Raw genomic sequence first — 14,246 nt, forward strand, 5'->3', positions numbered from 1 at the left:
CATTACTGTGAACAGAGTTCCAAGAACAAAATAGCAACTGCTCAAATTAACCACTATCGCTGCTAAGCAGCGCACCTCTTCTGAGGCAATAAGCGGATACGCTCCCATTCACATGGGAGAGAAGCTCCCATTCACATCAGTGAGGGAACAGGCACACCAAGAGAGAACTCAGCCATTTGCGATATGGTGGCTCCTGTTAAAACATCCTCCACTGGTCTTCGCCTGCTAGCTTTACAAAAACCTCACAAATTCATCAGATTTATGAGTCCAACCAAAGTTTCAGCTTCAAGAGCTTGACTGCAATGTTAACTGTGCTGCCCCAGTGTCCTACTTCATTTTATTGTCATCTAGAAAATCCAGTGCTCCCAAATAACCAGCAATTTTGAAGGTTGTACACAATAAACTTAAAAAAAAAAAAAAAAGGGGGGGGGGGGGGGGGGGAGGAGAGGTGAAACAGGCTCAACTGTGGAGATTACTGTGAATAGGTCAACAGCATCAATTCAGTGCAGCCGTGCCACAGTATCACTGCTGCTGAGGATGTAGCGTATGAACAGGCTTCATCAATAACCCTCATGAAATTCTTAGGAAAAATAAAAATTGAGGTGTTTTGGTATTACATATTTTCTAAATAAAGCAATAGTCTCAGGAAAACAGCAACTACATACTGTAGCAACAGAACTGCCATATGAATAAATACAATTTACTCAGTTTCTTATGACCAGCAACCCGTTGTTCCCAACCTCCCTCATGACGAAACAACTTGCCACATACCACAGTAACAAGAGAGCTGGCCAAGAGGTAGAATATTTTCACAAGTTTGTGAAACTAGTTTTCTAGCAGAAACTTACTAGTCTGAAAAGCAACACTCTGGAAACTGCACTGGGATTTCATCCTTCCTTCCTTTAAAGATTTTCCATATCAAGTGTGACTAATGTATTCCTGCCCTCTAAACCTAAACCAAGTCCAGCCAGCAAAGCAGTATTCTCCTCTATTTCATACTTCATCAATAACATAAGCTTCCCATATCTGGAGACAAATTCTCATTTCAATGATACCAGCATCTCAACAGTAGGTGCCTTTTCAGCAATATAACTATAATCACTGCTGTTCATACACTGGTATAAACATCTAAGCTCTTAAAAAATAAAAATAAAAAAATTACAGCCTAGCTAACATAATTAGGCCAATAAAACTGTTCTAGTGGCAACAAGGTTAATTCTTAATTTAAAAAATAATAAGAGAGATCCTAATTTGTTCTCTTGTTATGTTCTTAGATTAACACTTGCACAGACCTGACTTCATACAGAATGCTATCCCGAAGACAACAAAACTACATTGAAATTTCTGTCTGGAATTCAGTAAACAACATTTCTGATAATCAAAAAAGAACGGAATTCACCCCTTCAACTGTGCTGTTTTTGCAGTCTCAGTAAAATTTTTAAGAAATGAGAAGTATTTTGCCCGCAGAAGCAGCAATTATAATTGAGTGTGATGAATAATAGCATAATTTCAATCACGACTACTTTTCAGAGTAGAATCACAGTAGAACAGATAACCTACACAGTAGGCAATGACACCCCTGAAAACAACAAATCAAACCAACCAACCAATTGTTCAAAACGCTTGGCTTAGTTTATTCCCAAATACAAACTCTTGTGCCTCAGCATGCATTAGAATATAATTATCGCTACATACACCACGGTATGTTTTGGGAGAGCTGCTGAGGGAAATATGCTATGAAGTCAAACCCATGTAACGGATTTGGGGGGGGAAGGTATAAAAACTTCAAAAAGCATAAAAGCTCCCCATTGTTTTCAATCCTAGTGGTTATAAAGGAGCAAAAGCATTGCCCAATGCAAATAATGCCACTATATCATGTTGCACCTCAGCCCTGACCTGCAGCAACCCTGCTGCTCCAGTTCCCGTGCCTCTGCGTTACAGTCTTTAATCACACGGGAAGAGGTTAAACTAGAGGTATGGGTTTATGAGAAGGACAAACATCCACGCAAGACAAGACTGACACCACCACCCATTTTCAACGACCAACTCCATCTGCCCGAGAGGAGAGAGTAGCACATTTAACTTGTCAACCCTTCAGGTCCCGTTTGTTCTGCCCACGCAGGGCAACCGGCAGCAGTGAAGCCCTGTTTGCAAAGGCACGCTCAGGAACAGCTCATGAGCGCTGGCTGGTGCCTAACGCTGTGTAGGGATATACAGCTGCACTGGGATATACACACACGGCGGTCGGGGTGGGGGGGACGCCTGAAGAGCGAACAATAGTTGCAACATTAAAGCTGATAAATCCGAGTTCCTCATGCTTTTCATACACTTTTTATCTATGTTTAAGTAAATATCAATAATGACACTACAGGAAGCGCAGCAGGGAGAGCACAGGCACAGAAGGAGGCAAAGTACTCAGCTTTCTGCACACATACAAATAAATACCTCTTCCCACCCCCCAACTATGCTACCCAGAAATTTTTGCCAAAACACGTGCCATTTTTGTCTTCAATAAAAATCAGCAAGATGGGAACCCTAGTAAATAGGCCTCATAATATCTGTCCAACCCAGGCTCTCCTCCCTTATGTTTTCATTTAAATCATTAGCACTCATCATACTGAGGTTTTAAAAAAAAAAAATAATATGTCGTTTATGAGCGAGTTTCACTCATATCAGCTCATAATAGCCTTTTTTCCAAATCCACATACCTTTACCATCACATCCAAAACCATCTTTATTAATGCCATCTCTCTATTTTCACTGGGAATATCTCACTCCCCCTCACACGTTTCTTTTTTACCATAAAGCAAGCATCCCTGTCATCCGATTCCCTTGTTCACATGTTTTAAATTTAATCAGAATAACCTGAGGTGTCAATAATCATGTTTGTCTTTCTGACAAGAATCAGAAATGGAAATAAAGCTCATGGTGCATAACAATAATGTAATCTGCAGTGCTAAAGCAACCTCCTCTTTTAGTTGAAAACATATAAAGGAAGTCAGCCTTTTGAAACTAAATTTAATAAGCCAGGCAACTTGATCCAAACACTAAACCATAAATTAGTTAAAAGCCACTAGGAAAGATGCCAGGATCCCCTCTCAAATCATCAGCATCACCTTTCAAAAAATATATTTCAATTAATCGAAATAAAAATGGGAGAGGAAAAAGTGTCACTATTATGTTAGATATTTATTGCCAAAATAATGAATATTTCCCCCTGGTTGCTTAAGACAGTATTACTAAAAGAGTCTTAGAAGCAAAGTTGGAAAGTAATACATAGCCTAGAGTGCCCTCTTTCTTTTCCAAGAGGAGTTTCAGGGAAATATTCTGCTCATGAAGATGGCAGTCAGTTGTTTCTCAGAAAGTCAAATAAAACAGATAACTAGGCTGTATTAAAAAAATCTAAACACGAAAGCAGTTCAGCATAATTTAAGCGATATCCTTACACTTGTGAAGAACGTGATTCTAGCTTAATAAAAATATACTTACAGAGCCATCTGAAATTGTTCAAGCCATTTTTTTTTCAAGTCTTTAGTTTTGCAATAAACTTCTAAACCATTTTGACCTTGGATATGAATGAGGTAGAAGCCGTAAGACCACTGCATAAAAAGATAAGCAATACGAAGGTCATAAGTTATGAAGAAAGGAAAAGGGGGAGAAAAAAAAAAAGAAAAAGAAAAAAACACGTATTTATATGTTCCTTAATTCCCTGATTTTGGGAACAGCAAGACCACATTATTGTGTACACTTAGGAATGACTTGCTCAAACGTTTTCATTACATCAAAATAAACAAAGTTGAAATCCCTAAATATTCACTTCAGCTTACATTTAAAACATAAAACTTCGTAAATAAATTGCATATACATTCTGAACTCCTGCAAAACATTCCAAATTGCTGCTAAAAATATACTTTTTATATGAATTAGCAACAAATATTTACCTTTTTATTTTCTTTATCAGTAGTGGGGTTATTTGTAATTTTGTATTTCTGAAGATCTATTATTTCCTTCATTTCATAATTATCACCTCGCCGTTTGCAAACAATTACAGCTAGATCAAACAAGAAGATATGCCTATGAAAATACAATAGAAAGATGGTTAAAAACACTCCAGAAAGCCAACACCCAAAGTCTTATTTTACACGCCTTTGCCTGTGGCGTTTAAAATTTTGAAGGTGAACAACTACACTACTGAATAACAAAGCAAAAAACACTGAAAGTACTTTTGCTAGAGACTTACTACTTGCAAGGGACTTAAGTGATCTTAGATGATAATGTAATAACTAACTTCCCATGAACCACTTTGCAAATTCACTTGGTAAACAGTGGATAGGCTCTGCGAATGCTCAGCGAAATGGGAAGTACCCTCAAGAACCATTGAGCTGACCTCAAATCTAAAGAGAGAGTTACTTTACAGGCTTCTTAATAGCAAACACCAGAAGTCATGCCATCACCTGTCTTGCCTCGCACGCTTGTCTAACGTAGTTATCCTTATTTCCCCATCACCTTGAGGTCTTCCATACTGTAAGAGGGAATGATTCTGAAACAGAAGTAATATGTATGATTCAATGTAGCAAAAGTGTCAAGACGATGACACATTCAAATGTTAGATCGCTCACTCCTTTCACCCCAAAAAAGGACTTTTCAGGCCTGAAAACAACATCTTTTCCTCACTATCATCTAAACTAAACACAATAAAGAATCGGTCCATTCCATTTTTGTCTTCAAATGGGAGAATTTTTCCCATGACAAACACACCTGAGTCACTGTACAAATACAAACCTTTAACTATGCAAATATATTTAACTACAGAGAGACCCCCAAAATAGCAGAGAATTCTGTACTTAAGTATTTGTGTCATTCTAGACCAAGCAAAGCATATTTACACTTAAATATCACCAAGAGTACTATAACCTCATATGAATTGGGGAAAAAATACATCTATCAATATATTTGATCAAAAGTGATTGAAAAACTGTATAAATGAAAAATATCACGTACCAAATTCTCTATTGATAGTTGAAACTGTCTAATTTCACGGAGCGTTTCATTATCTCTCTTCACTTCATTTACGTATTGAGCCAAGTCCTAGAGCATCAACAGAAAAAGGGAGGGGAAAAAAAAAGAACTTTTCCATAACTGACCACTGTAATACATTATTTTGGCAAATTCATTTCTAATTTTGTCTTTGACTTACCTGCATATTTAGTCTTTTTTTTTAAAAATATTATCTTTAATGTTCAAGAATTACCAATATATATGCCTAAATAAAGAAGAAAAAAAGCCTCTGCATATTTTCAATCATATTCACAACTTTCTTCATCGTATCTATTGAAACACAAATTTAGTAGCAAGAAAGAGGGAAACAACATAATAAATTGTAAAAAAGGCCTGATTTTTTCTTAATTTCTTTAATGTCTTATTTTCAAGATTAAAGATGGAAATGTAATTTATGCAGCACAGTTATGGTCCAAAAAAGCAGTCAACAACATCCAATATCTGAGAATAAGACAGAAGGTAGATAGAGCATATAGCAGAAAACATATGTAAGGCAGCTCAAAAGCAGCACGTAAGGTGTAAACGTCTCACGAGCCTGGGTGCTTATTAGGAGAGAAGAAGCTACTGCCCCAGTAGTAGGATCTTGGTCTTACTGTTGCACAGCAGAGAGAAGCCATTACGCAGCATATTTTAAAAGGGGATTTTAATGGGATATACTACCTGAAGCCGCAGGTTGAGATCATTATTGTCCCCTTTACCAGAACATGTACTGTACACATTTCACGAAAGCCTTTAAAACGCTCTGAACATGCTTGAGTAATAGTGACAATTTGCTGGGGCTTCTCTGTTTATGGCTAGAGATGACGAGTGAGCAGGAGTGGTAATTGGTTAAGGTCAGGGACGCTGAGAGCAGCAGTTGGAAAAGGCATTCTGATCTTCACAACTTGCTTTTACAGTATCCGTTCAATATGGTCACAAATTTGGAGGGTGGGAGAAAGATACATCTTCTTCCCAAGAGGTTTTTTAATCAGAATCTAAGAATAGCAGCAATCATTATGCTAGCTTCCCAAATGAATCCATGCAGGATACACGCACATCAGTCTTAAAAGAGTTAGTGTAGAAATTAAATAACCTCTTTTCTTGCTGCTAAAAGAAATCTGACAGCAAAATCCTTCCTAGAATTTTTTTTCTTGGGGGGCAGTACCACTTTGCTGACAGTTTTTCCAAAGACATTGTGTTTTCCAGCAGACACACAAGGGTTTTTAGAAGCAACGTACTGATGCTGCACAGTTACTTCTACTACACTGGCAGGGACTATTGTAAGAGGATACAGTAAATCAGGAGGGAAACAATGCTGCAACCTTAAGGAGAGATGCTCATACCCCGTTTTTTTTGTGGGTTGCGGGGGTGGAAGGGTGGTTTGGAGAGTTTTTTAATTGGCTGGTTATGTCCTGCCAGCCAGCGCATAACTGCCACAGCCACTCTGGCAAGAGATTTCTTAATTGGTCTTTTCTTTTCAGTCCAACAGCTACTAAAAACAATGAAGCAAGCCAGCAAATGGGAAAGGAAAAGGGGGGCGGGGGGGATAAAAACCAGGGTTATTTCCCTAGCCAATTAGCAGCAGCCAGGATGCACGGCTTGTCACTAGATGGAAGCAATACTGTGCCATCCCATTTCAGGCATCTCTCCGTGGGAGATTATCATGGTGGCTCGCTCTCCATTCACCGCACAAAACCGAGTGACAAAAAAGGGGAGCCAGAAGTCTCATTTGTGAGCTGATCTGTATTCCAGGCATTCAAGGCAGACAGCCACCTAATATGAGACAGCTGTGTGACCCAAAACTAACTTAGTTTGACTTCAGCATCTTCTGTGGATCATACAGACTACAACAGGAGATATGACCTATGCTGTGTTGGCTTCTTTTCCCCTTTCCTCACAAAGGATAGAAAAAATTTCCCAATTCCAGCACATGAACATCACAATTCGTGCCGTGAAGCCAACTGAAGCAGAACTGTGCTTCATTTCTGAAGCTGTGCAGAGGAACACATAATATATTACCTTATACATAAGGCAGTACAGCTATTCTATAAAGCATTTGTTTGTACCATTTGCAGGTGAATGTACAGCGACAGATACCCTACCTCCAGAAAGACCCTACTGCTTTCAAAGGTAAAGCCACAGAGATCATATTAAAATGACAGGAAAAAAAAGTCTTGTAAAGAAAGATAACTGTCTTCATCTCACTGGGAAACTACTGACCTTGATTAGAAATGACTTCCAGTAGCAGAAATATTGCTAAAGTTTGGAAGCGAGACCAACATTATTGAAACACCTATCTATAGGTGTTTCATCTCACTATATGACAGCAAACTGATGTAGAAGTAAACTGAAATAAGGAAGTTCCATTTCATAAACCATTCACTTCAGAAAACTACTGAACTTGTTTCCCAGACTTGAGCAAAGCCTTCAACTATATACTTGCCCTGACACACTCGTAAAGCTCACAGTGACATGTGAGAACGTTTGACCTGCTATGAAGAACATTATCTCCTCCAGGAAATATAGTTCTGAGCTACCATTTTAACTGCCAACAAAGACAGCAATACTTCGTTGCCATGAATACTTACCTTCATTGCATCAAGTGCCAGTTTTAGATTTGCCTTCTCCATGGGATCAGTAGTGTGCTTTACCAGCTCCTGTGGACAGAGCAGTTAAAACTTTTCACCCACTGTCTGTCAATTTATAAATTGAAGTTGTCATTGCTCATCCCCACCCTCCCAAAAAAAGAGAAAAAAGCCAAAACCGGAAAACACAACCCAAGAACTCACATTTTCATCCCCATAGTGAGCAGCCTATAACTGACTGGGGACTACGGCAAACAGATAATTGGCAAGTGTTTAAGAATGATTGCTGTATAGCCTAAACACTGACTTTAGCTGATAATGAACCATCATTAGAAGTTAATTTGGTCCGTGTCTGGCACTTAAAACTTGCCAATCAGATCATTACTGTATGGGCACGCTGGAAGCACAGGTAAACATTTGAGTTCATTTGCACATTACTATACGGTATAAAATCCCCTTCCAAAGCATGCACTTGTCTGCAGAGCGGGATGTATGCTGGCAATAAAATCTCAGCTAAACTGTGCAACTGCTTAAAAGAAGTCCCTGTCTCATTACGCCTAAGATAAAGCTGGCTCAGAAGACATTTGATCTAAATCAAATGTAAATGTTTAAAGAACTTTTTTAGCTGCTTCCCATATGGAAAATAAAGGGGCTTTTTTGGTTTTTACAAAGTGAAAAAGTAACCTCTTGGGAAAACAGGTTATTTCTTCTTTATAATTTGAGAAGAGAATTACACATTTCAGCTAACATAGTAACTTGCTAAAACCCTAGGAAATAAGTATTTATACTTCACCTTACAATTCTAACAATTTACTGGATTTTTTTCTTTCAAAGCCTATAAAATATTTCTTTCTTGTACGACATATACTATAGTGTCACACATTGAGCATAGTGACATATTGTATATCATCTTTTCATAATATACAGGTTGATTATAAAATTATGACTCAGATCTCGTGTAAGTTTTTTTAAAAAGAAGTTGTACCATTCATTTCGTTTTTTCCAATTTTCCATTGATTAAAATATTGATGACTCATTTATAGAAATATTTCAAAAAAATTAATTTTACAGAACATATGTTGCTCTGCAGAGTCAAAATTATGCTTCACATACAACTAGTACATCTTTTTAAAATGACATTTTACAAGCATCAGCAGGGTTGACAGTCTAATATAGTAATATATTTCTTTGCAGCTGAACTAATGAGTCTCCTGGCACAGCTATCAAATTAAATTTATAAGACTCTCCACCCTTATTACAGGACTAACTGCAAAAGCTAACGCTTTGTGGGTTATAACAAGGAGCATTTCAAAATTTATTGTAATTTATGACAGCAAAGAAGCATCTTAAAAGTACGCTGTAAGTATGGTCCACCTTCCTCTTCTGGGGGCTAATGGTTCACATTTCAAAGTACCATGATTATAGTTTGGTACTACTAACCATTTTAAACATGCCAAGAATGAAAGGTGCAGATACTGAGGAAACAATTGTGGTTTATTCTTTTTTTCCCCAGCTATGCTCCAGCTCTGAGGAATGATCTCTGTAAGAAAACCCGCACTTGACTGGATTTTATTTCATAACAAATCAGCCTCAAACCTATGGAAATGTCAATCACCTCCCTTTGATATTAGCTCTCATTCTTACAATCCACTGATGATAAACAATCACAGTTTTGCTCTCAGCCCCCTTAAATTTCAAAAATAAAATACCTGGAGCAGTAGGTGATATTTTAGCACTCTCTGCATTGGAACCACTAAAAGATCCCGCAGTGTAAACTTCCCGTTATTGGCCCTCTTTGAACATTCCTAGTTCAAAGCAGAAGAAAGAATAAGACAAGAGAGTTAGAAAATAAAAATATTCAAGTGATATATATGAAGATTCAGTGATATATGGGCCAAGCAACTATATTAAGCTTGAGGTAAAGAATTTCAACAAAACGAAGGAAAACAGTTGACGTGGCAATAATAGCTAAGCAAAAAGAGACTGGGTATAGACACTTGTTCTTAGGCATTTCAACAGCATAAGAAAGAGTAGAATAAACATCACAAAGACAACAGAAATTAGGCGTTCCCTTGATTAAAAAAAGAAAAAAAAAAGACATTGCCTGTAAGCACAGCAAAGGCAGCAAATATTACACCTATCTTCAAAGAAAGCAAAAGATAATCTTGGAAACTACAGGCCAGTCAGTCTCACTTCAGTGCCTGCAAAAAGGACTTCCAAGTCCTCTTGGAAGCAATTTCTAGGCACATGAAGAAGGTGACTGGGAATATCCCACATGGATTTACCACAGGTAAATCAATGTATGGCCTACTTGACTGCTTTCCACAATGAAATGGCTAGATCTGTGAATGGGTGGGGAGAGTCCACCTGGACTTTTCCAAGGCTTTCAACATCATCTCCCACAGCATCCTGATATCCAGGTTGGGATGTTATGCTCCAGATGCATGAACTACTAGGTGTATGAAAAACTGGCTAGATCATGAGGCTCAAAAAGAGCAGTGGCTAATGTTTCCTACACTACCTGAGGGACAGTTGCAAGCAGAGCTCCTCAGGGGTCTGTCCAGGGACCCCTCCCATTTAATATCTTTAGCAATGATCTGCATGAAAAGGCAGAGGACACTCACGACAAGCCTGCAGACAACACCAGATTGGAGGTGGACTCTTCAGGGCATGTCCAACAGGAACCTCACGTGAAGGCAACAAGGATGAAGGCAAAGTCCTTCACTTGGTATGCACTAACCAGGGACACACTAACCCTGAGGGCTGACCAGCTAGGGAGCAGCTCTGCTGGAAAGGACCCAGGGGTTGTGGCAGACAGCAAGCCCTGGGAGGCTGTGGGACCAGGGCTTGTTCAGCCTAGAGGTCCCTCCCAACCCGAGTGATTCTGCCATTCTGTGTTCTCGGCTGAGATGTCACGATAAGCAGAAGGGTATCACTGATGATCACTTCCCGAAAAAAACCCTAACCCTACTGATGTCAGTGGCAAAACTCCATTCACTTCAGTGCCAGGATGTGTACTGCAACAGCCCACACATTCGTTTGATCAGAGGCTCCAAAAAAAACGAAAAGGAAGAGAAACACATTCATGTATCAGTCCAGCTAGTTTTTCATCATAAAGTTTTTGACTTGGATGAAAGCAGGGCATATTCATAGAAACACGTGGTTTTTTTATATAAGTATGTATATATACAGACATGTTAAAAATACTGATACCTCTAACTTCAATTTAACATCTTCTTTTGTCTTAGAGATGTTGTCTAAGCATGATATCGCTATCTCCACTTGACTGCAGTACTGTCCGTAAATAACCAATCTAAATCAAAGCAAGAGAGAAAGAATAAAAGGAACATTTGCTTATTTAAGAACAATCCTTGATCATTTTTCACAAATACATTGTTAACAATCCTCCTTTCAAAAGGAGCAGTGCCTAAATAAGCAAGGATAGGATTTAGCCACAGACTTCAATGGGCAGCATGAATACAAGGAAGAATATTCAGGAGAATACAATTTTGATCTACCTTCAAAATGCTGTAAAATCATTGCAACGTCCTTTAATATTCACAAGTATATGTTCTGATAAATACAGGACTCATTAAAAAGCAGCGTAACTGCTGTTTAACAGAACAACAGTCTGTAGTATTTACAACACTGTAGATTTCCAAGGTTGTAATGAATAAATTCTGTAACACCGGCTTAACAGGATTAATTACAGCTATCCTTTAAAGAACTTGCAGGTTACCCAAATTGATCCATCTCCAACAGTATCTACCAGGTTATATCCAGTGAGCTCTCAAATCAAAATAATAGTGTATGAAAACTCAAGAAATTTTCAATAGTTGTCAAAGGCAGCAATGCTCCTTGAAGGAGCCTGGTTTTATGACAGGAGTTTCTTGCCCCTGTTTGGAGTGCTTCTTTCTGCTAGTCCCATTGCAAAGAGTGCTGTTTCCTTTCACCTTTTCATATATTTCTTGAGGTGATTCCTTCTGTATGCTTCAAATCCCTTTTTTGGGTGTTCCCATGAGCTTTCCATTGGGGTAATTTCTTTTTCTCTCACCTAATTTTTACCTTTTTTTTTTTTTTTTAATCTTTTTTCCCCACAATTAAAGTGATGATACTGATTGAACACTTACCACTTGTGATTACTTTTAATCACTACATGGTTACGCCACTGAGTCTACCTCCATCTGTTTCCTTTTTGCATAATATAAACTTGAGATTTCTTCTCAGTGTCCTTTGCTTCCCTTTCAAAAGTAGTTCTGAAATGTGTGCTGAAAGATAAGCATTTTCCAGAACAACTTCTTGTCCCCTAATTCCCTCCTACAGCAGCAGAAAGTCTAGCAGCCTGGGAAATAACTATGTCCTGCTCCAACATAAAAGCTGAGACAGAAGGTCTCTGAAGGCAAGACTGTTTATGGGCAGCCTGGGACACCCTGCTCCCTCAGAAAACAACTCTCCGGATGCTGCTGTCCAATTTCTCACAAGCCTGTTATTACTGCAACAATCCTCCTCCTTACCCATCACCCTCAAGCAAATCCAATTAGCTCCCACAGGTCTTTCCCACTCCGGGCCCAGAAGGAACTAATTTTTAACCACAACCCAAGGGTTACTTCAAGGTAGGTCAGCGCTGTAGCCCACAGTACGAGTGTTTCTCAGCTAAGCACCACAGGCATGTAAGTTCATCTATACAGCCCAACAGCTGTTCAGTGCTGGCAGAAAACACAATCTGAAAAGGTGGGTAAAAAAATTGGCAATTAGCCTACAGGGCACGGCATGCTGCCGCAGCTATCCTGTTATCAGCTCGGCTGTTTTCACAGTTTGAAGGTAGAACGTGTTTGCTTTACTGTCACACCTTTGACTGCAGGGTAGGGTAAGACCCTAGTCTCGTCTCTTCTCTTTTGCACCTGCTTTCCCTTCTTTCAAGTTACGACCTCTTCTGTTTTCTTTAACCTGGAATAGCCTTAATAGATATCCTTACCCTATTTTTGCCCCTTCTTCCCCTTTTATAACATTTTATCTGTTAAACAATACAGATACATACTATAAAACACCTGGGATTATTTGCATGAAAAAAATGCTGCGCAAAACAAGTTATTTAAGTTTTGTCCAAAATATAGATGTTACCTGTTTATGTAACAATATTGCCAAAACTGGAGGTAAGAAGAGGGAGGGCTCATACAGCAATTTTGACTTCCAGGATCAAAACACCAAATACTAGCTTAATAAGTATACTGACATCAAACTCAATCCTGTTTCAGAAATATTCATCAAACAAAAACATGGTAAAATACTTTAGCAAATTGAGCACAGATTATCACAATTAGTAAGAGTGCATAAATCTTACCTTTCCTTGTAGTTAATAAAAATTTGATATAGGATCTGATCATTTTTGTTTACAATTGAATCATTGATGTCCTGTGTTAGATTCCTGTGAATTTTCACCAAATCCTTAAAAACAGTAATGAGGAGGGGGAAAGGTTTTTAAAAAAAGAACAACTTAAAGCTTTGAATATAAAAATGAATTATTTCATGTAAGATCCATTAATTTCAATAAATTGGAAAACAGATCATTTGAGAGTAGAACCTAATTTCAAGGTTTGCCATATCTTCCATATAGTGCAACAAGAAAAACTAACTCCAAGAACTACCTATTAGAGACTAATTTATTCTAGCCTGGAACGTGCACTGTTAATTCATGTTCATTTTAATGATAATTTTAAAATTAAGCAAGTCAAGTAAATGCTTTAGTGACAAGATAAAGTAATGATTCATGTCCCTGCGCTGTGAAAAATTAGTTTTGTACATTACATTGGTCAATTAGTGATGTTCTAGTGCTAAGTTAACTGCAATCATAATGAGTTTCCCAATACAGCAGGCAACTAATGGCTGAGAGAAAGACAAGAATATTGCAGAAAGATTTCCTCCCTGAGTATAGTAGCAACTCACCTTACTTGTCCACTATTATACAAAAATCTGTAAGCAACTATAGGAGATTACATCAGCCTTAATACTGTAAGGATATGTCAGAGAATTCACAAGAAATTAAGTCAAAACAGGTTAAAAAGTTTTGAAATCAGGATAACTGTAAGCGGTGTACAGACCACCGCAATGAAAAACAGCGGACTGTTTAAAACAAAAAAAAAGCCATTGAAGATGGTTTAATGCAGTAAATTATATAGTACAAAAATAATACGCAATATTGAGTTGTGAGCTAAGTGAAAACATTTCACTTCACACTGATGAAAAGCAAGAGTACACACAAGGTCAATCATCACATCACAGGTGAGGGAGAAAAAAAAACAACCTTAAAACAGATCAAATTCAGTTGCTAGCAATTGTATGGCCATATCCTCAGAATCTTAAGTTGCAGCAGACAAAGACGTTATTATAGAAATGCTTCCTGACTAATTAATATATTACAGGAGCACGTTTTCTCAGGAGTGCACAGGGACTCAACTAAGCAACATGCCAAAGAACAGCTTAATGCTAAGGGGACAAAATGTCTTTTTGAATTGGAGACAGAAGCTCAAACTCAAATTTTAAATTAAACTGATGTTAACATCATTAGAAGTTAATGAAAGTTCCAACACTTCAGTATCTGTTACATGTACTTCCATCTCTCTTTCC

General features: G+C 38.1%; 1 protein-coding gene across 1 annotated transcript in view; it reads right to left on the reverse strand.

Moving 5' to 3' along the window:
• The window catches only part of VAV3 (vav 3 guanine nucleotide exchange factor), a 138,993-nt gene that overhangs the window by 82,909 nt on the left and 41,838 nt on the right, over positions 1-14,246 (reverse strand). The window contains exons 7-14 of the mRNA XM_009324219.1: positions 12,964-13,067; positions 10,836-10,935; positions 9,332-9,427; positions 7,626-7,694; positions 5,002-5,088; positions 4,455-4,540; positions 3,942-4,074; positions 3,490-3,599 (exon numbers count right to left, since the gene is read on the reverse strand). Of these exons, the coding sequence (XP_009322494.1) occupies positions 3,490-3,599; positions 3,942-4,074; positions 4,455-4,540; positions 5,002-5,088; positions 7,626-7,694; positions 9,332-9,427; positions 10,836-10,935; positions 12,964-13,067 (785 nt within the window). The remainder of the gene's footprint in view (positions 1-3,489; positions 3,600-3,941; positions 4,075-4,454; positions 4,541-5,001; positions 5,089-7,625; positions 7,695-9,331; positions 9,428-10,835; positions 10,936-12,963; positions 13,068-14,246) is intronic.

Source organism: Pygoscelis adeliae, unplaced genomic scaffold, assembly GCF_000699105.1.
Source record: "Pygoscelis adeliae isolate BGI_AS28 unplaced genomic scaffold, ASM69910v1 Scaffold265, whole genome shotgun sequence".
NCBI lineage: Eukaryota > Metazoa > Chordata > Aves > Sphenisciformes > Spheniscidae > Pygoscelis > Pygoscelis adeliae.